The sequence below is a fragment of the Hibiscus syriacus genome, unplaced genomic scaffold, assembly GCF_006381635.1.
Source record: "Hibiscus syriacus cultivar Baekdansim isolate YM2019G1 unplaced genomic scaffold, ASM638163v2 tig00110332_pilon, whole genome shotgun sequence".
In the NCBI taxonomy this organism is placed as follows: domain Eukaryota; kingdom Viridiplantae; phylum Streptophyta; class Magnoliopsida; order Malvales; family Malvaceae; genus Hibiscus; species Hibiscus syriacus.
The window spans coordinates 3062089-3081847 of NW_024062688.1; the positions used below are offsets into that span (position 1 = coordinate 3062089).

Below are 19759 nucleotides of genomic sequence, written 5' to 3' on the forward strand. Positions count from 1 at the left end.
CATCAGCATTATCAAACAAATTATCTTATCCATTCAGCTTGTAACTCTTTGATTCTTTACAGATTCGTTTGTCATTCTCTACACTGAGGCCTATATTTCGAGCACGGACTGTATCTGATGCCCCACCCTTCGATCCAAGCAATGTTGTATCATTTCAGGTTTGCCACTGTGTCTAGCTGTTTATGTTTTCTGATCTTTCTAGATTTTTCCGTTTCACCAAACTGTTCACGAGGAATGCAAAATCATTGCAGCTCATGTTCAGCAAGTTTGAATATGATGGGAAACTGAATCCCACTTTTGTAGAAGGTCCTTTTGAGCTTCAACTCTCAAGCATAAAAGCATACATGAAGGATCCTATCACTCCCAGGTTAATATTATTTTCTCCTCATTTTATCAGATTCTTTCCATTATCGGGTCTAGACTTTTTTGTTTTTGATTATTTATCTGCTGCTTCACTCGTAGGTTCGTATACGTGAGCTCTGCAGGAGTTACTAGACCCGACAGGCCTGGCATTGACCTGAGGAAACAACCTCCTGCTGTGCGCTTGAATAAGGAATTGGATTTTGTCCTAACATTCAAGTTGAAGGTTATTTTCTACGCATGCAATTCTATCTGTGCATCATGCTATAAGCATTAAATTATTTGTTGAAGTGATCAAAATGTCAGCTGCATAATGCTTTCCATTATGAAACAAAATACCGAGTATATGAACTTTGCATTGGTTTCAAAACTAGAAAGTTTCCGCAATTGAACAGTAGAGATGCTTCAATGTATGATATCTGAGGTATAATTTTCCCTATAAATAATGCATTTTCAAAGTAGTGTCAGAAATAGATTGAGAGTTCATATGAAGCTGGGAATCAGTGTTTTTCTTTATACCTTCTACTTTTCCCCAGAGCAGGGGGAGGATTTATTACGTGAGAGTGGAATTCCTTACGCAATTGTAAGGCCTTGTGCATTAACCGAAGAGCCTGCCGGAGCAGATCTCATTTTTGATCAAGGAGACAATATAACGGTATGTCATTGGACGGATGCTGAATATTTAGCCGTGTTTAAGCTTGTCTAATATTCTTAACAAGTGCTTAATGTTGGACATCCAAGGAAAGATTTTCTTTCTTATAGTTCTACTACATAACTGGTTCCGCTAGCATTAACATTTGACCGCCAATAAGGTGGATACAGTCCTACCTCGTAACTTGTTTCCCAAGTATAGACATTTTTACGAGGCAGAAACTCCGTTTTCTTGCTAAAGCTGTTTACATTATCTGGCAATACAGGGAAAGATGTCGAGAGAAGAAATTGCTCTCATATGTATTGCTGCCTTGGAAACCCCATATGCACGTGACAAGACATTTGAGGTTAGTGTATTGCTACAATGCTAAATCATATTTTCACTACAGATGATTGTAGCTTTCCATTGGGATGAATCAGATTGCACCATATTTGGTTAAGACATTCAAAATCTTAAATCCCTTCAACTAAACTGCCGAGAACGAATTAAAATTCAATGTTAAAATTCATCAGAAGTCACTAATCCTGATCTTGTATGAACATTAAAAAGAACACAAAGCAAAGCTTAAGGAATTGACTATATTGTTTAGCAATATTCGCATTGTGTTTATGCTGTTGTCTACTATATCCTGGGCTCAACATATACCTCGGTTGAACGTAAGCTGCCCGGCATTTTGTTTTTTCGATTTTGTTCATGTATAATGTTTGGTCTTTTACAGGTCAAAAGTGTGGTTCCATTTAGTGAGCCCACCCCCAGAGAAGGACTACAGACAGCATTTATTTCCAAACGTTGAAAGATGGCATGAGAGGCAAAGAAAGTTTGGGACAAAGTGCCGTTGCCTGAAAATCGACAGCAGATCGCAGTGAACGTGGCTTTTGAAATACCTCTAAACAATTACACATGAATGTGGTGGATGATCTATTAGAAAAGGTCGCTCTATGCTTGATGTTCATCTCATCAAAGATCTTATTGTTGTTTACATACCTCAAAACACTGCCTAGACCTAAACTCTTACAAATACTTTGGTACATGTTAGAGAAGTGTAGGGAATGTATGGAAATAGTACTAAAAGTAGGGGAGGGAGAATCTCTGTTGAACATTTTGCAAGTTGGAAGGTGATGATTCCATGAACTATTATTACAAAAAGAGCATGTACATATTGGTGCACATCATCAGGGGCTCCATTGTTCCCCCATAGATCATTAATACATTACTTTTTTCAACCTTTGACAGGTACTTCCATTGCTTCATAGGACTTGATGAAAGTTCACTGCTTGAAGAGAACAGTAAAAGTACAAATTTTGAAACTCTGAAAGCTCTTTCCTGTGAATTTTCTTGATGCCCTTTTCTATATTTTTTACCTTTATACCCAAATTAAGTATTTGAAGAAGGGTACATCTTTTTTCTGCAAAATAAAAAAATGGTTTCTTAGAATGAAGAATCAAAAGAGGGGACCAGTTTGGCTCTGTAATAAAAAAACAAGATTTTCCCTTGGCTTTCCTATCAAATTTGATTTTCTCATTGTAAATTGCATCCAGATTTTTCATAGGACCCCACCAAAGTTTTTTTGGCCTGAAATTGAATGAGTTGTAATTTTAGGGATTGCTTACATGAAGCACATGATCAGCATGTGATTTCCATGTGATTCCAAATTGGCATCTTTTTATTTTCTTCCATTAACCAGACAGAATCAGAGGTACCATATGAGATTCAACCTTTTTTTTTAAATATTAAAAGTTCATGCACATAGCTTGAATCAGAAGTTCCTTTTATATGTAACATTAAAAGTAGAAATTCATTACAGTTTTAAATAAAGAAAGACACCGCAGAATGATGCTCAACAAAGAGAAAAGGTGTTTTCGGACATTGGATGAACAATCAGAAGCTGTTGTTCAGATTGCAATGTTGGGTTTTTGCTATTTTCCAAGAAAACAAACACTCCCAAGAAAATTACCAGAAGAAGAAAAGGATGAATTGCAGATGAGCTAGTAAGCAAATGTATACTACTATTTCTCACTAAATATTATAACATTTACATAAAGGAATTGCTTAATTTTCTCTGTTTTTTTTTTTTTTTGCCTTTTGTTGTTGAAATGAACTTACAGAGTAATAAGAAAACCTTCACTGTTGCTTCAAGAACAGCAAGATGCCTGCAAAAACAACAAGAACAAGTTCAACAGATTCATCGAAAGCTCTCGAATCTAATCCAAGTTCGAGCCGAATCCCACTTCTCGAAATGAATGAAATAGTGATCATACGTTGAAACAAGCATTGAATCTTCTACTACTACGACGTCTTTCCATTACAACTTTGAGCCTTTCGAGCATCTCTTGTTCATTGAATATTCTCCCAGGGGAGCTTATGAAGACACTTCTTTGAACAGGGGGAGACCAAATCCCACTCTTGGAGTAATCGAAGTTGAATTCCGACACATCGAAGAACTTATCAAGAAGTCGGTCCGATACCAATTTAGAAACCAGTTGAACCTTAACCGGGGATGGCTCGGAAGCCGAATCAGAAGACGGAGACGAAAAAACTTCAGATTCAGAGTTTGACATTGATAAAAATCATAAGAGAGAATGGCAATGGTGAAGGTGCTTAGAAGAACCTTATTGAAAAAGACACATATGGAAGTTTGCAATCATGGAGAGGTCGTGGGAGGCAATAACTAAAAGGGTTTAAAAAAGAAACTATTGGGGAGTTGAAATTTAGAGGAAGGCCTGCATTTGGGTAAGCAATGATTTGAGGAATGGAAAGCTTATTTTGTATAACTGCAAAATTTTGTTTGGTATGGGTTCAATCAAGGGGATATATTCTTTCTTTTCTCGTGGACCCTCTCATCTTGATTCATTGCCAAATGCCAATTTTGGGTATTGTTTATGATTGAATGGGAATACTAAGAAGCATAATTTCACTTCATTTACTTTTTGTAACCCAAATTACATTTCGGTTAAAAAACCATAGTAACACATAAAGCTGGAAGCTGTATGCCTCTTGGACATGTTTGGGGGTGCTGTAATTCCAACTCTCATTGGATGCTGAACTTGTTGAGGATAATCTTTTTCAAGTAATTAATGCGTCATTCCCCTTAAATTTGTGGGGCAGATTGCACCGGCAAAAATTAAACTCGGCTCAGACCCCAACTGTATTTTCCTTCACTTAACTTCTGATTTATAGACTTTGATTACCAAGTGAGATGAAATAAATTACTTAAATTTAAGGGTAAATTACATATTTAGTCATTCAACAATCACTTTGGTTTTGTTTTGGTCACTTAACTATTTTGTTTTCAAAATCATACCTTAAGTTACATGTGGTTCCATTTGATCAATTGCCATTAAAAAATAAACATACTGCTGATATAATATTTTTATTTATTTTTCAATAATGATATGACATTATCTTATAATGACATGTCTACATATCATTATCATTGATTTTGCAGCTGATTATCTAAATATATAAAAACAAACGGGAGACCGAATAAAGTTTTTTTTTTTTTAATATGGTTGTCTGATTGCAATTTGTTTGTTCAAAATTTTGCATTTAAAAAGCATGGGCCAGTTCTAAAACATGATTACAATGCAAGGGATTTGACCTAAAAAGACGATCAAAGTATCAAAGGAAGTGTAAGACCGGCCTTGATTAAGACTAGGGATGGCTAAAGGGTTGGGTGAGGCGGATGAAAATCTCAAATCGAGAGACCGATTTAAATAACGGTTCATTATCAAAATAATGATTATTATATAACAATAAAAATATTATTTAAAATCACTATTTTATTATCGTGATATCAATAATGACCATAACAATTATCCGTAATAAGTACAATTGAAAATGCGATTATAACAACTATTTAAATTCGTGTTACAAATTATCCTAATATTTAGAAAGGTTCATAGCTAGAAAATGGGGGTTAAAGAGACAACTGTTGAGGGCGACGGTAGTGAATAATGAACACAAATTTTGCAAAAATGAAAAGAGAAATAAAAAATAATACTAAAAAAAGAAATGACGAGAGTATATTAGGAGGAGGAGACGCAATAGAAAAGATATAAAAATGATAGATGGAAAATGAGATAAAATTGGCCTACATATTTCAATACATATAGAACCAGATCACTTTTAGACACGATTCTAATTTTTTTTTAAAATCAAATCACTTAATTTATTTTTTAGCCATTTACCATCTCTTTTATACAAAACATCACTATAGGACTACTTTTAGCATTTTAAATTTTTTGTTCAGGGGTCCTTATGCCTTGTAATAAATCCAATCAATACTTTTGTTCTATTATCTTTAATTACATTAATTTTATTCTCGATTTAGTTTAATTTTGTTAATTTTATCTTTTGATCAATGTTAACTGTTATAATAAAAATATGATAGTCTAATGTTAAATTGACAATCACTCTACTGACGTGATATTCAAATGTAAGTAATGATTTGAAAGAGATATTTAATTAATTTTTTTAGTTGAGTCGCATAATTGATTTTAATAAAAATTGTAGAGAGTAATTTAATCTTTAAAAAGAAAATAAGAATTTAAGAAATTATTAAAAATTTATAAATATTTGTAAATCATAAAAATATCAACACTTCTATTACAAACCTTTTTTTATTGTTTCTCATTCACTGGCGAAGCCAGTATACATTGAGGGATGTCAATGGACACCCCCAATTTTTTAAAAAGAAAATTTCCCATATAAATTATATATATATATATATATATATATATATATAATATAATTAAAGAAATGACACCACTTTTAAAAAAATTGACACTCTTTAAAAAAGAAAATTGATCACACATTTTAAAATATATTTTACAATAAAAAATTTAATATGTGCGTAAATGAATCGAATGTTGAGCGAACTATTCATTAAATATTCGGTGGAAAGTTATTTATGTTTGTTTATTTATTAAATAAATGAACATTAAAGAGATTTTATGTTCGTTTAATTAAACGAACGAACACGAATAAAGGACTTGTTCATTCATTTACGTTTATGAACGTTCATTAATCTGTTTATTTATATTCATTCATTTATGTTCATTGTTTATATTCAATTCAATCTCCACATCCGTTTGAAATATTAATACCTAATAAATTTTAACCTTAAACTCATTAGTATTTTAAAATCCAATTAATTATAAACCAAATAGAAAGTACTTAAATCACTTAAAGAAAATATAAATCCTAAAATTATTTGGAAAGAAAAAAATTCTTCTCAAATATAAACCCAATAAATTTTATGTTCGTTTTTTTTGTTCATTTACGCTCTTTTTTTGTTTTCGTTTTGTTCGTTTATCATTTTAACGAAGGAACACGGACAAGCTACATTTTCGTTCGTTTAGTTGTTCGTGTTCGTTCATTTGTCCGATTCAAGTTAAACGAACAAACATAAACATACAATCATTCGTGTTCATTCGGTTCATTTACAAGCCTAAAATGTAATACTCAATTTTTCCGCTCAAAAAAATTCTTTATATAAAATTTTAAATTTGACACTCAAAACAAATTTTCTAGTTTTATCCCTACTCTCATCGGAATGAGCCTACTACTATTCCTTGAGCATATTTTCAGGAAAATAAGCATTGTATATGAGTAACAATAAAACATATGTTCTTATTTGATTTTCTATATCGAATATTAACGAGCATACCACGGAATTGATTGCCAGTATCTACGACCTTCTTTCTTAAAAATCGGCATTGCTCCCCTAATTTAAGCTCAGCTTGAAAGTCTACTTCACCCATGATCCTCTCAATATCTTCTAATCAACTTCAAATCAATCGAAGAGTCCTCAAATGATACTTTCAAAGGTCATTATCTCAATAGCTAGTGAATCTCAGATTTTGTAACAGTAAACATACTATTAGAAACCCTATTTGTTCTTTAAAACATGTGAAAAACTCTGATGCCACTACATTTAGTCTCCTAGACCTGACTTAAACGCTAAGATTAAATCTCGGTAATCATATATTTATCCCAAAAGTATACTTAGATTTCAACAAGGACAGATTTCTACATGAAACATAGGTACTTAGAGTTCTAGCCAACGGATGGCGTTCTCCTACAGGGAGGAGTTGTGTTTTGATTGGATTTCTACTCCTAATTAAATCTAAATTCTTTTTATGTCTCATATAAATAAATATACTTGATTATTGAGTATGAACACAATAATCCCACAAAGTAATTGGCATATATCTTTAGGGGCGTTTGGTTCATGAAATGTAACATTATCTTCGAAAATAAAATCATCGGAATGTAATATTATCTGACACATTACTGGGAATGTTACATTATTATTATTGGTTTGTTTGACAGGAATGTAAAATTACATTGTTTGGTTAAAGGAAGAAAAAATTGTTAAAATATATATTTTATCAAATTATCCTTGTAATATTTTTTAACAAGTTGAATTATGAATATTCAAATAAAATATTTATATAAAATTTCATAAAATTATATTATTGTATTATTTTTAATTTATATATTTTTGTTAAATTTAAATTCATAATTTTTTTATAAAATTTAAAAGATAAATGAGTAGATTAAAAGTGATGATAATAAATAAATAGAATATATAATAGGTTTGGATAGCAAAACAAAGAAAAATATAGATGTGGTTTGGGAAAATTTTAACAGGTTTGGGATGGGAAGGTAAAGATATTATAACTTTTGAAATAAAGTAAAAAATATTTTTGAAATAAGTCTTTTGTTTTAAGGGTATTTTAGTTTAATTCAATAGAAAATAACAAATACCTAAACAATGGGTGGGGATTGAGGCGTTTTTCTCGAAAAATCACCGGTGACCGGTATATTTATCGATCTAACACCTGTCAGATTATATTTTTCGATCTAACACCCGTAACAGTAAAGCGCGCTCCTTGTCCCGCGCTATATGCTAATTTGGCGCCACATGGGGTATAGCGCACCCCTGTACCGCGCTATACGCTGACATAGCTTACACGTGTGTATAGCGCAGCACCTGATCTGCGCTATAGCTGTTTATCTGACACGTGGGGTATAGCGCGGTACAGGGGGCACACTATACCTTTAATTACCCCCCAATCCTCCCTATAAATATCCCGATCCTCTATTACTTTCATCACACCATATTCTCTCAAATTCTCTCAAGTTCTCTCAAATTCTCTCAAATTCTCTCTCTATTTAAGGTATATTTTATAATATTTTTAATATTATGTATTTAATTTATTTAAGTATTTTTCTTTATTTAATATTTTACTAATATAATTTTTTTACAGATATATAATGGAAGGCGGTCTACTTCGCTTGGATGGAAATCATATATGTCGACACTTTGATGATACGGTAACATTTTAACGTTTTAATTTAATTTAAATTATTTGTAATAATTTGTTGATTTATTTAATGCATGATTATTAGATTAAGAATTAATTTGTGTAATTATTTAATTTTAGGAGAAGGACCGTGTATTAGATCCTTTTATTAGAAATCTTAAGTTAGTGATACCTAGCCGTGTCTTGCCGTATTTAGTATAGGCTGGATTTAGTTACATAGGTAGATATCAGGGTCACTCTAAGATAGAACCAAACCTTATTTATGCCTTAGTAGAGCGGTGGAGGCCGGAGACCTACACATTCCATCTTCCGTGCGGAGAGTGCACGATTACACTTGAGGATGTTGCTATGCACCTAGGGCTTCCGGTGGATGGAGATGTGATATCAGGGATCTCGCAGGGTTCCTGGACTATTTTGTGCCGAGATAATATAAGACGTGTCCCAGAAAGTTTTATCGGAGGTAGGATACCGTTAAATTGGTTAGATGCCAATTTTCGGGAGTTGAACGCAGACGCCTCTGAGGATGAAGTTAAGATGTATGCACGGGCATGCATACTGCAGTTGATAGGACGATTGCTGATGTCGGATAAATCGCGCAACCTAGTTCACTGTATGTGGTTGCGACATCTTAGCGACTTTCGTCTGGCCGGATTATTTAGTTGGGGCTCGGCAGTTTTGACTTTGCTGTACAGGGAGATGTGTGGATCCACTGACTACAGGCGTAATGCTATCGGCAGATGTCTCCTCCTGCTGTAATCTTGGGCATGGTATCGATTGCCCTTTTTATGTCCCGTTGTGAAGAACCCATTCGTATTTCCACTACTTCTGAGGTAATTATAAAACTGATTTTGTATATTAATAATTTTATACAACGTATAATAATTTTTTTCCTTGAATAGGTGGTCTACTGATAGGAAAAATCATCAGGAGCTACCTGATGATTTAGAAAAAATTAGGGTGCTAATCGATCAGAAGGCTTGCACACAGGTATGAATTTTAATGTTTAAAAATCGATTTTAGATTATAGTTATATAATTAGATTATTATTTTGATAAAAAAAAATTATATAATATTTGTTTTAGTTTGAATGGGTGTCATATTGTACTAATGATGTGAGGGCGGTGATCCCACTTGAGTTAAGGGGCCCATCAGATGTTTGGATGGCGATGGTCCCTCTGATATGTTATGCGACCGTCGAGTGGCACTCTACTGATCGTGTGCTTCGGCAGTTTGGTTGTTTTCAACCAATTCCGGAAGCACCTCGCAATATGAACGAGTTACATAGCTTAGATAGACGCGGCAAGACAGATACAAATTGGTTGGTGAGACATCATGAGTGGGTCGTGTTGTGAGATGATCGACATCGGCGCCTTCCCCGTAGAGAGCCCATTTTACTTGACCTCTTGAGTGTTGCTGAAGGTTATTATGAGTGGTTCAACAGTAACGGGAAACCGTTTCTGCTTCCCGAGGATGCACGAGGGCATACCTTTTCGCGACGTCGACAGAGACGTTCACTGACACAATAGCCACCGCAGTCATTTATGATGTCGCAGCCATATATGATGCTGCCGCCTTTCCATTACCAGATGGCGTCGCCGCCTTCACCTGGTTTTATGACCCCGCCGCCGCCACTGTCATAGATGACTCCTCCTGAAGGCTATTATGGGTCTATGTTTGTAGATCTGACTTGTGGTTCATATGCTGGATATCTGGCGAGTTTAGCCTCATCACCCATGGCCGCAGCACAAACACCTCCTGTACAATTTTCACACTCAGCGATGTCTGGGTTTTATGAGTTTTCCCAGTTTTCACAGGCCAGTGGGATAGTCAGTCATACACCTCCAGGGTCCTTATTCTATGGAGGTGCTTCATCATCATCAGCTCCTCATCAACCTAATATACCTGCTCATGACGACGACGACGACGATGGTGATGATGATGACAGCGAGGAGTCAGAACCAGTGATACGAAGAAATCCTCCTCGAGACCGACAGCCACCGCCCTGTGGAACACATTCGCGTCGCAGGCATCGATAGATTTTTTTTATTATATTTGTATTTACTTTATTTTGTTAAATTGTAATTTTTTATTATTTCTCATTTAATACTTACTTTATTTTGTTAAATTTGTTGGATTTTTTTAATATATTTCAGTTAATTTTGTTTATTACCATTTAATATCAGTTATTGTAATTTGGTTATCATTTACCATTTAATTCTTATTGTAAGTTTGTTGTATTTAAAATTATATTCAAATACCAAATTGTTATTAGTTTGATAAAATTTAATGATTGTGTTCATTTTTCTAATCTTTATCAGCGATTATCGAATGACATTAACTTGAAGTAAATGCAAATCAAAGTACAAGAATTATTATTTGATAAACAAATACATCATTTCCTTATCAATTGTTACTTGATGGCAACAGAAGTGGACATATTTTTCTAGTGTGTCCTGGGGTTTCTACAATGCCCACATCTTCTGTCTTGTCTAAATCTTTCTCGAATATCCATATCGCAATGAATTCGATTGGATTTTGGACGACCACGCTCCCTCAATAAACTCGGATTTGATACAATCGGAAGCCAATCTTGAACCTTATCAGGGTCTTTGTCATTACCTATGGGGGGAAACTCAAATTTGTATACTTTAAAAACTTCATATAGTAGGTATACGAGATCCATAAAATGGTTATAGTCTTGACGTGTATGCGAGCAAGCTGCTATCATATGAGAGCATAGATACTTCAGAGCTTGAAAAAACCAGCAGTCGCACGTTCTGTCCCTTAGATTTACTCTTAACGACACAACTTCAATCCCTTGAAGAGGTCGCGACACCTCTGTGACACGAAACATTTTATACCTTCTAGAGAAGCTTATTACAGACATTCCATTTGATGCAGTAATTTTTTTTGTAGATCTGCAACTAATCTAAGGTGATAGACATGACCTCCTTGCATCCAGGTTTGAGCTTGTCCCCCGAGCTTCGCAAAAAGCGCCCCCAAACGAAAATATGTAGTCTTTACCAAAGCCGCTACTGGTAAGTGACGTGCACCCTTTAAAGTTGAATTGATTGCCTCTGCCAAGTTGGTTGTCATGTGTCCATATCGATATCCACCATCATATGCGTTCGTCCACATTTCTTTATCGATGAGACTGATGTAATCGTATCCTTCCTCGTTCTTCACCCGCAAATCTTGAAGCATTGATTCAAACGTTCGAGGAAGTAGTTCGTAACCTGATCAAAAAATGTATAACTTACTAACTTGCTTTCTTTGCAAAATTAGAACGATTGAAAGAAAACAAACTACATAAGTTTCACTTACCCATGCGCACAATTAATTGACGCTCATCATTCTTCTTGTACCTTTCATGATAGTTCGCAACAATGTGTCGGAGACAATACCTATGTTGGACAAAGGGTGGTTGCCACATTGGACCCAAAGACTCCATTACTGCTTTGATCCCAGCTCCGCGATCTGAAATGACACATATGTTTTCCCTCGTGATAACATGTGCACGTAAATTTCGGAGGAAAAAAGCCCAAGAATTTGTATCTTCTCATTCGACAAGAGAAAAAGCAATTGGAAGAATGTTGCGATTGTCATCTTGGATAACTGCCAATAATAAAACTTGCTTGTATTTTCCATACAAGAAAGTCTCATCGATCTGGACCATAGGCTTGCAGTATTTGGCAGCATTAACGCACTGTGGGTAACTCCAAAAAACCCGGTAGAATTGGCTTTAATCGCGAAGAACTCGATCATTATGGTATGCATAGGAGGTTTCGAAGTCCACAATTGTCCCAAGATTCAACGTCCGCACCAGCCTAAACCAACCTGGAAGTTTGTTGTAAGATGCATCCCATTCGCCATGAAGTTTGACAATAGTATTTTGTTTTGCCAACCAAGCTTTTTTATAGGAGACAGTGTACTCATACTGCGATTGTATAGCTGAAATCAACACTGCAACAGCTATATGAGAGCTTTTTTTACCATGGGTATAATGGCTTGGCATATCATTTCAGAGTCCAAGTTGGGATGATCTTGATTGACCCCTCTAACACAACATATGTGAGGATCGTTGTATACTGTTAGTTCCATATGTTGTTTTTCCTCTTCATTTTCGATACGCGAACTATCCAATTACATCCGTTTTCACGTCGGGCACAATAACATACATATTTTTCGGTCGTCGATCGATTGACTCTGGACTGAACAAAATTACGGATATTGTAATTTTTTATAGCCATCACCGCTTCTTCTTTGCTTGAAAACTCCATGCCTAAATATAACTCACCATTATTTATTGATGAGTAATATCCATAGTCACCGAGATGAGGCATATCCGCAAATTCTGGCCCGTATATTGCACCATAATCAACTTCATACATGTGTACAGGAGGGTCAGTTTGTGCCTCATTTCCTAGAACTTCATCATCATTGAAGTTGAATTGCGGTGATTCTAGGTGAATGAATAGTCCAGTCTCAGCACCATCCGCACCAGGCTCACGAAGCGGTTCTTCTGGTGGAGATGATGGTTCCTCCATGCTCTCCACATTTAGGTCGAAGAACCTACTACTTGCACATCTTCCCCTTGAACTGGAAGGCATATCGACATTGAGATCGAAAAAGCTCGTAGTCGAATGCCTCCCCCTGTAGCTTGAAGCCATCGTGTCAAATGGAAACTGCACAAATGGTTACGTCGATGACATCTCCATATGGTCAAAGAAATTTGCAGATGAATGCCTTCCCCTTGAACTGGACGCGGTGTTGCCATACGGATTGTTCGTGGACCCACCTCGGTACATATTGTAAGGAGTTGCGGATGAATGTCTCCCCATTATGACATTAAAATCATTACACATTACTGTAGTCGGGCTGTCAACTTGATCAACTTGTTCAGCCAGCCCATAGTGGGAGCTTAAATATTGACCCCGAACAACACGCACTTGAACAAAATATGCATACATCTCAATAGCGGCGTCTGAATAATTACTTTGAGCTTCAACCATCATTTGAACATCATCATTGTTCGAAAGTTCGAACGCTGTATAAGTTAATGGCAACAATGATGTTGGAAATCTGTACTGCAACGACGACATTCTTCTACTACTTCCAACATGAATCTTCCTTTAAATCTTCGTTATCAGGTTCTCAAGAGTTATGTTTCTCTTTAATGATATTTTAACACGCTCATTTGATACGAAAACAACGCCGGTTTCATCTTCTCGAATTTCACCATCATAATAAACAATAGCTGAAAGTCGCGTCATTCTTTGAGTTTAAAAGTGCGGCAATATTATATCTGCAAAAAAAAATAACTGAAACAAACCTGATTAAATAAATTATATATGAACGAAAATATAACAAAATAAAATTTTTACACATCAACGTAAATAATTTAAATAATATAATTTTATATTATTACCTGTACCGCAAAACTATTTTGACGTATGCTCCTACTTTTCAATTTTACAAACACAAAAATTAATTGAAAATAATTAGTATAATATTTTTTTCAAATAATCATAATAAACAATAAGTATAATAAAAAATTTATAACGAAATTTATAACGAAAAATCGCACGAACTTCTAAATCAAATATGAGAAAATTACCGGAATTATTACTCGTTGACGGAATTGTTGTATTAATTTATAAGTTGAGAGGAGATATGTGAGGAGATGTGAGAAACTTAACCGGAGGTGAAGGGTATTTATAACCATATAAGGCGTGGTATCTGCACCGCGCTATATGTAATTATTCAGATAAAAGGTATAGCGTGGACCCTAGTATAATTCATACCCAGGTATAACGTTGAGCAGGGGCAGTGCTATACCGTATAACGCGGATCAAGGGGCGCGCTATACCCACGTGTAAGCCATGTCAGCATATAGCGCGGTACAGGGGGCGCACTATACCCCACGTGGCGCCAAGTCAGCATATAGCGCGAGACATGGAGCGCGCTTTACTGCTACGGGTGTTAGATCAGGAAATATAATCTGACCGATATTAGATCGATAAATATACCAATCATCGGTAATTTTTCGAGAAAAACGCCCGGGATTGATATTTCCAATAAAACACTCATAAAATTCTATGGTTGGAAATAGTTTATCACTTCCTATCAGGAATCCTTGCAATCCAAAACATGACTATTAAATTTTAGAAGAAAAAAAAGTTCCCTCCAATAATCATCTTTTCTACCATCCAAATAATCCTTTAATAAAACGGAGAAAGGTGGTTAAAATTCCTTCGAAATTTTCATATGTTGATGATTATTAGTTCAAACTCACACTTCTAACATGTGTGAATTTTTTTATTATCCTTTTGGTTTTCATAATTTTATATGAATTATTCTGGATCAATCGATGTCGTATACCTAATTTTAGTGAGTGAATCTTCTAACGAGAACTTTTTACATACCTAAAATTTTAAATTCAAAATTTTACTTAAACGATACCAAAATATTTACCACTTAAATAACCCTTAATTCTAACGTATGTGAATATGAGAATAGCATTACATATCATTTGGTTGGAAGTGCACAACTTTAAGTAGATTTTGGTCCCTCAAAGAATTCGGAGATCTTTTCGTAATAATCTTACATAAATCTTATAATTACTGCCGCATAAGACATCATATTAAAATGTAATTTATTATACTGATCAATTTCCAAGAGAATTTTTAAAATCCCTCTACATATTTTTTATTTGTCACGTTCAAGACCAACAAAAAGTAACTAGGTCTCATGTTTGGTATGATGCCAAGTGCAGCTTGAACTTTTGTGGATCAGATTATTGAGGTTATCTGGAATCAATGCACCAGAGCCCTGGTCTCCAATGGCTCCTCTGTCGACTTTTCAATCGATTCCATGGTGATTTTGACATCAATTTTTAAAGTCTGCAACGACATGGTCTCAATTCAAGCATACATTGCGATTGTGAGTGTGGTTTTAGGGCTTTTGTTAGGCCTTTAATATAGATTGTTGTATTTTCAGGCTTAATAAACTTGTCTGCTGTGCCTTTTTATGAAAATGAAGACACTTGAGCTTCTTCAAGTATAAAATCCCATTTTTTATCAACATAATGACACCGAACCCTTATTGCAGCCCGTACCACCGAATAAATTGTTTTATTTTTTGTATTAATAATTAAGAAATGTTTTCCCTAAACTTGTTGCGTTAAAAATAAATCAAATAGCCGAGTGATTATTGTATAATTTTTAATAGTTAGGACTTTAACAAAACAATACCTTATAGTTAAAAGATCTTTTGTAATTTTTAATAATCGAAAAATTTAATAAAATAATACCTTAAATTCGAGGATCATTCTTATATTTTACCCTATTAGTTTGTATTTTTTTCCAACAATAACCCAATCAACAAACCCTATTTAAAATCCCAACTAAAACAAAACACAACAAAGATGTTCACACCAGCAATGCCTCATCTGAACACATTCAAGCTGAAGCAACCTTTTGTCAAAACAACCGAAAACAACAAGTAATGTCTTGTAAGACAGCATCCCACTATATGACATTGGTTAAATTGACCCATAAACCCTCATTTTCTAACACCAAAAACAACACTGTAATAGTGAAAATCTCCAAAGGACAATTTCCCACAATTTCTGGAGTCCAACCTAGCATTCCATCTGCCTTTTACACTTCCAATTTTTTTTTAAAAAAAAACTAGATTTTTATTTTTGATCTTTAAAAGAAAAAGCTTCAATATAGTTGAACAAACGGGCCATTGTTCTTTCACACACTCGTTTATTATTACTTGACGCAAAAAAAAGAGGGTAAAAGGCGTTTGAGGAGTTCAACAGCTGTGTTGTGAGAGGATGGCGGGTTACAGAGCAGAGGATGACTATGACTACCTTTTCAAGGTGGTTCTGATCGGTGATTCAGGTGTGGGAAAGTCGAATCTGCTTTCCAGGTTCACCAGGAACGAGTTTAGCCTCGAGTCCAAGTCCACTATCGGCGTTGAGTTCGCTACTCGTAGCTTGAATGTTGATGGAAAGGTCATCAAGGCTCAGATTTGGGACACTGCTGGTCAAGAAAGGTCTTTCCTTTTTATCCTTGTCTTCCTTTCATGCTTCTTGATCTGGGTATTTTTACTTCTCTTCTGATTTTTCTTACAGAGATGAACAAATATTAAAAGAGAATTGTGTTTTCTGTCTTCTTGAAGTTCTTGGTTTGCTTGGGAAAAGAAAGCTACTTTGATTCTGGGAGAGTTTGGTTTGATCTAAAATGGGATTTTTAGTAAATCCTTCTTTTGCCTATATATGAGAAAAAAATGGTCTTGCATATCTAGATCCATGAACAGCATGCGAGTAAATGGTGATATGTTGTTAAGATCTAGTTTCTTTTCCAAATAGGCTTGTGTTGCTGATAGGTCCATCATAGATTTGAAAGTGCGGGTTAGTAGATCTTGATTTTCTTAATCTTGTGATCTTGTTATATGAGTTGTGGGTGTTCTACTGGAGTTTAAGTGGCTTGACAATCAGTAACAAATATTCATGCTTTGTGTTGAAACGTTTGCTTCCTGCTAGATATAAGGTATATGGTTTCAGCTTCATGTTAGGGCTTAGATTGCACCATAGTAATTTAGTTGACGCCTCTTAGTGTTCAAGTTCAGTAACAAGTTGCTCGAAAAGAAACTGATCTGCATATGATGCCAGTCTCCCATATTTGTGTATATAATTAGTTAGTTTAGTGTTAGAGAGACCGTTTGACTCATTGTGTCATCTTATAGCTATTTCAGGTTCCTGCAGCGATCTTATAGCTACCGTGTCGTAAATTGGTAGTTTGTTAGAGGGACCGTTAGACTCATTGTGCAGAGAGCATATTTTCTTCCATCGTATATCTAAAATTTGCATCTGCCTCCAGAATGACAGATAAATTCCCCTATTGCCGATGTAGGTACAGAATCTTGGTTGACAAATGATATGATTCTTTTGAGGCACGGTCATTCGTTTTCAGGCCAAATATACTTGGGATTTCATCCATGTGCTTTGAAACAGTGACGAGGCATTGACTTGTTTGAATAGGCGTCAAATTGAAGTATGAGAAAAATAACCTTAGACATCCTAAAGTATTAGAAAACAGTAACCTTAGACTACTAGAAAACAGTAGCCTTAGACTTTACATTCTAGACTATCAGAAGGGTTAATGTGAACATCCAGAAATAACAAATTGTTTCTATGGCTGAGATGCTTAAGCCATAGCTAATTAAGCATTGGCGCTATTGCTCCATTTCAAGTTATTTCCAATCTGTGTAGAGATGTCTTGTATCTATAATGTCGGTACAGCTGTTAGTGGTTGCTTGTGTCACGGCCTCCATATGGTTTGATTTCCCTGATCTAATATGATGTAAGGTTACTAAGTTCTCATATGTTTTCAACGGTGTTTCATTGATTTGAAATACAGAATGTAAAGCACCATCCTCACATCCGTGGAATGAAAGAAAGAGATTAATACCTGCTCTATTTAGTATCATAGTAAACAGATGCATGATTTAGCCCTGGATTTCAACCCTTATATTGTTTGGGAACAATGGGTAATAATTATAATTAGGGTCGATGAGGTTGATAAGTTTCCGGATAGTTTATGATCATACTATTGCCCTGTGTTTAAAACATATTTCTTTTGTACTCAAAATGGGAGCTGCAGATAAATTTGTTTTAATCCCAGATCCATGGCATTCCTATGTGTGCAAAGTATATGTTTCATTCTCTTATCGTTGCATTGACAGGTACCGTGCCATCACAAGTGCCTATTACCGAGGGGCTGTTGGTGCACTTCTTGTGTACGATGTTACACGACACTCCACGTTCGAAAATGTCGAGAGGTGGCTACGAGAGTTGAGGGATCACACGGATCCTAACATCGTAGTCATGCTCATCGGTAATAAATCAGATCTCCGTCACCTTGTGGCCGTCTCAACCGAAGATGGGAAATCCTTCGCCGAGAAAGAATCCCTCTACTTCATGGAAACTTCTGCCCTGGAAGCTACTAATGTCGAAAACGCATTTGCTGAAGTTCTTACACAGATCTACCATATCGTGAGCAAGAAAGCTATGGAGACCGGTGACGAAGGGAACGGTTCAGCCGTGCCCTCCAAGGGAGAGAAAATTGATGTCAGTAAAGACGTGTCGGCTATGAAGAAGGGAGGTTGCTGCTCTAGCTAGGACGATGACACAAATCGGAAGCCCGATTGTTTAAAAGGCCTAAAGTAGGAGATGAGCAGAGATTGATTTAATTCTTCATTAAGAAAATAATTCTTTTCCCTTCTTGATGACTGGTATTTTTAGTAGAGGAGGCTTATGAAGAAGAACAGGTTCTTACACTATTGTTAGAGTATCTGTTTATTGAACCAATTGTGCTAAACTCTATTGTTGGAAATACTATTTAGTGTGTGTTTTTTCTTTCGTTCTCAGGCAGATCCAAAATGAATGAATAATTTTAATGGTGAGTTTGCATGATTTAATCGTACCAAAAGTCTGTAATTTCATGAGCTTTATGATGGGTTTTCTTCTAGTCTCAAGAAACGGAATTTTTATATGATTTTTCCAACATGGAAGATTTTCTCATGAACAAGAGTTATGATACTCTAATTCATTCAATTCCTCCATTTAATTCTCTATTCTTTTGATTTAGTCCACCAACTTTACGTGATTTTCTCATTTCTTCGATTCATCATTCATTCTAAGTCTATTGGGATCAAATTTATATCACATCCTCTTCTACCACTACAGAATACCGATATAACTTCACTTATCATTTTTAACTACAAAATTAATCCTTTTTTTAATTGGGCTCGACGCAGCTTGATTGACTCAGTCTGAATTAGCTGGATTCGATTTGGATTGGGTTTCAATTCGATGGGCTTTTGAATCGGTTTGGTTGGGGCAATGTAGACTGGGCTCACAGCTCAATTGGGTCGAGCATACAGACCCAACAAGATTCAGTTATTTGGGGCCTGAATAATAGCCTGGGCTAAATCGAATCGGGCACAAGTCGAATAAAGACGGGTTTTCATGCGGCAGCACAGACGACGCAAGCGATGTGTGCGACAACTACCGATGCTTAGAAAATTATAGAAATTTTCAGAATTGAATAAAATGAAATTATAAACCTCTTACTTGAGTTGGTGCAATGGTGAGCGGCGAAGATAAAACTTTTAACAAGCTGAAACTTCCCACAGCCCACGCTCCACAATAGCGACGGTGATAATTGAAACGAAAGCACTGGTCGACTAGAGATGAAGCACTGGAGCATATGTCATCAGTCATATAGCTCACTGACAGCTAATCTACGATAAATTATCGATTGACACTCAGTACTAGGGAGGAAAAAACCCTTGGGAGAAAGCTGTAGAAACATGAAAAGTCTCATCAGATAATTATGGATTT

The 19759-nt window shown here is 35.4% G+C and overlaps 3 protein-coding genes and 1 long non-coding RNA gene across 4 annotated transcripts; 3 read left to right on the top strand and 1 right to left on the bottom strand.

Annotated features, from left to right (window-relative positions):
• On the top strand, positions 1–1805 carry LOC120119260. Its single transcript, XM_039139096.1, has 6 exons — positions 1–158; positions 252–367; positions 463–586; positions 902–1015; positions 1278–1358; positions 1731–1805. The coding sequence occupies exons 2-6, from the start codon at positions 255–257 to the stop codon at positions 1803–1805; spliced, it is 507 nt and encodes a 168-aa protein (XP_038995027.1). The 5' UTR covers positions 1–158; positions 252–254.
• A 1317-nt stretch (positions 1806–3122) lies between these two features.
• Positions 3123–3789, bottom strand: LOC120119414. Its single transcript, XM_039139227.1, has 2 exons — positions 3271–3789; positions 3123–3162 (listed from the first exon to the last, which is right to left on the bottom strand). The coding sequence occupies exons 1-2, from the start codon at positions 3568–3570 to the stop codon at positions 3145–3147; spliced, it is 318 nt and encodes a 105-aa protein (XP_038995158.1). The 5' UTR covers positions 3571–3789; the 3' UTR covers positions 3123–3144.
• LOC120119415 lies at positions 3785–18777 on the top strand. The gene is made up of 3 exons (XR_005515828.1): positions 3785–3795; positions 7985–7995; positions 18573–18777. It is a non-coding gene; the product is annotated as an uncharacterized LOC120119415 (long non-coding RNA).
• LOC120119413 (ras-related protein RABA1c-like) lies at positions 16093–18648 on the top strand. Its single transcript, XM_039139225.1, has 2 exons — positions 16093–16407; positions 18100–18648. Exons 1-2 carry the CDS (start codon positions 16187–16189, stop codon positions 18533–18535), a joined length of 657 nt encoding a protein of 218 aa, XP_038995156.1. The 5' UTR covers positions 16093–16186; the 3' UTR covers positions 18536–18648.
• Positions 18778–19759: the final 982 nt, after the last annotated feature.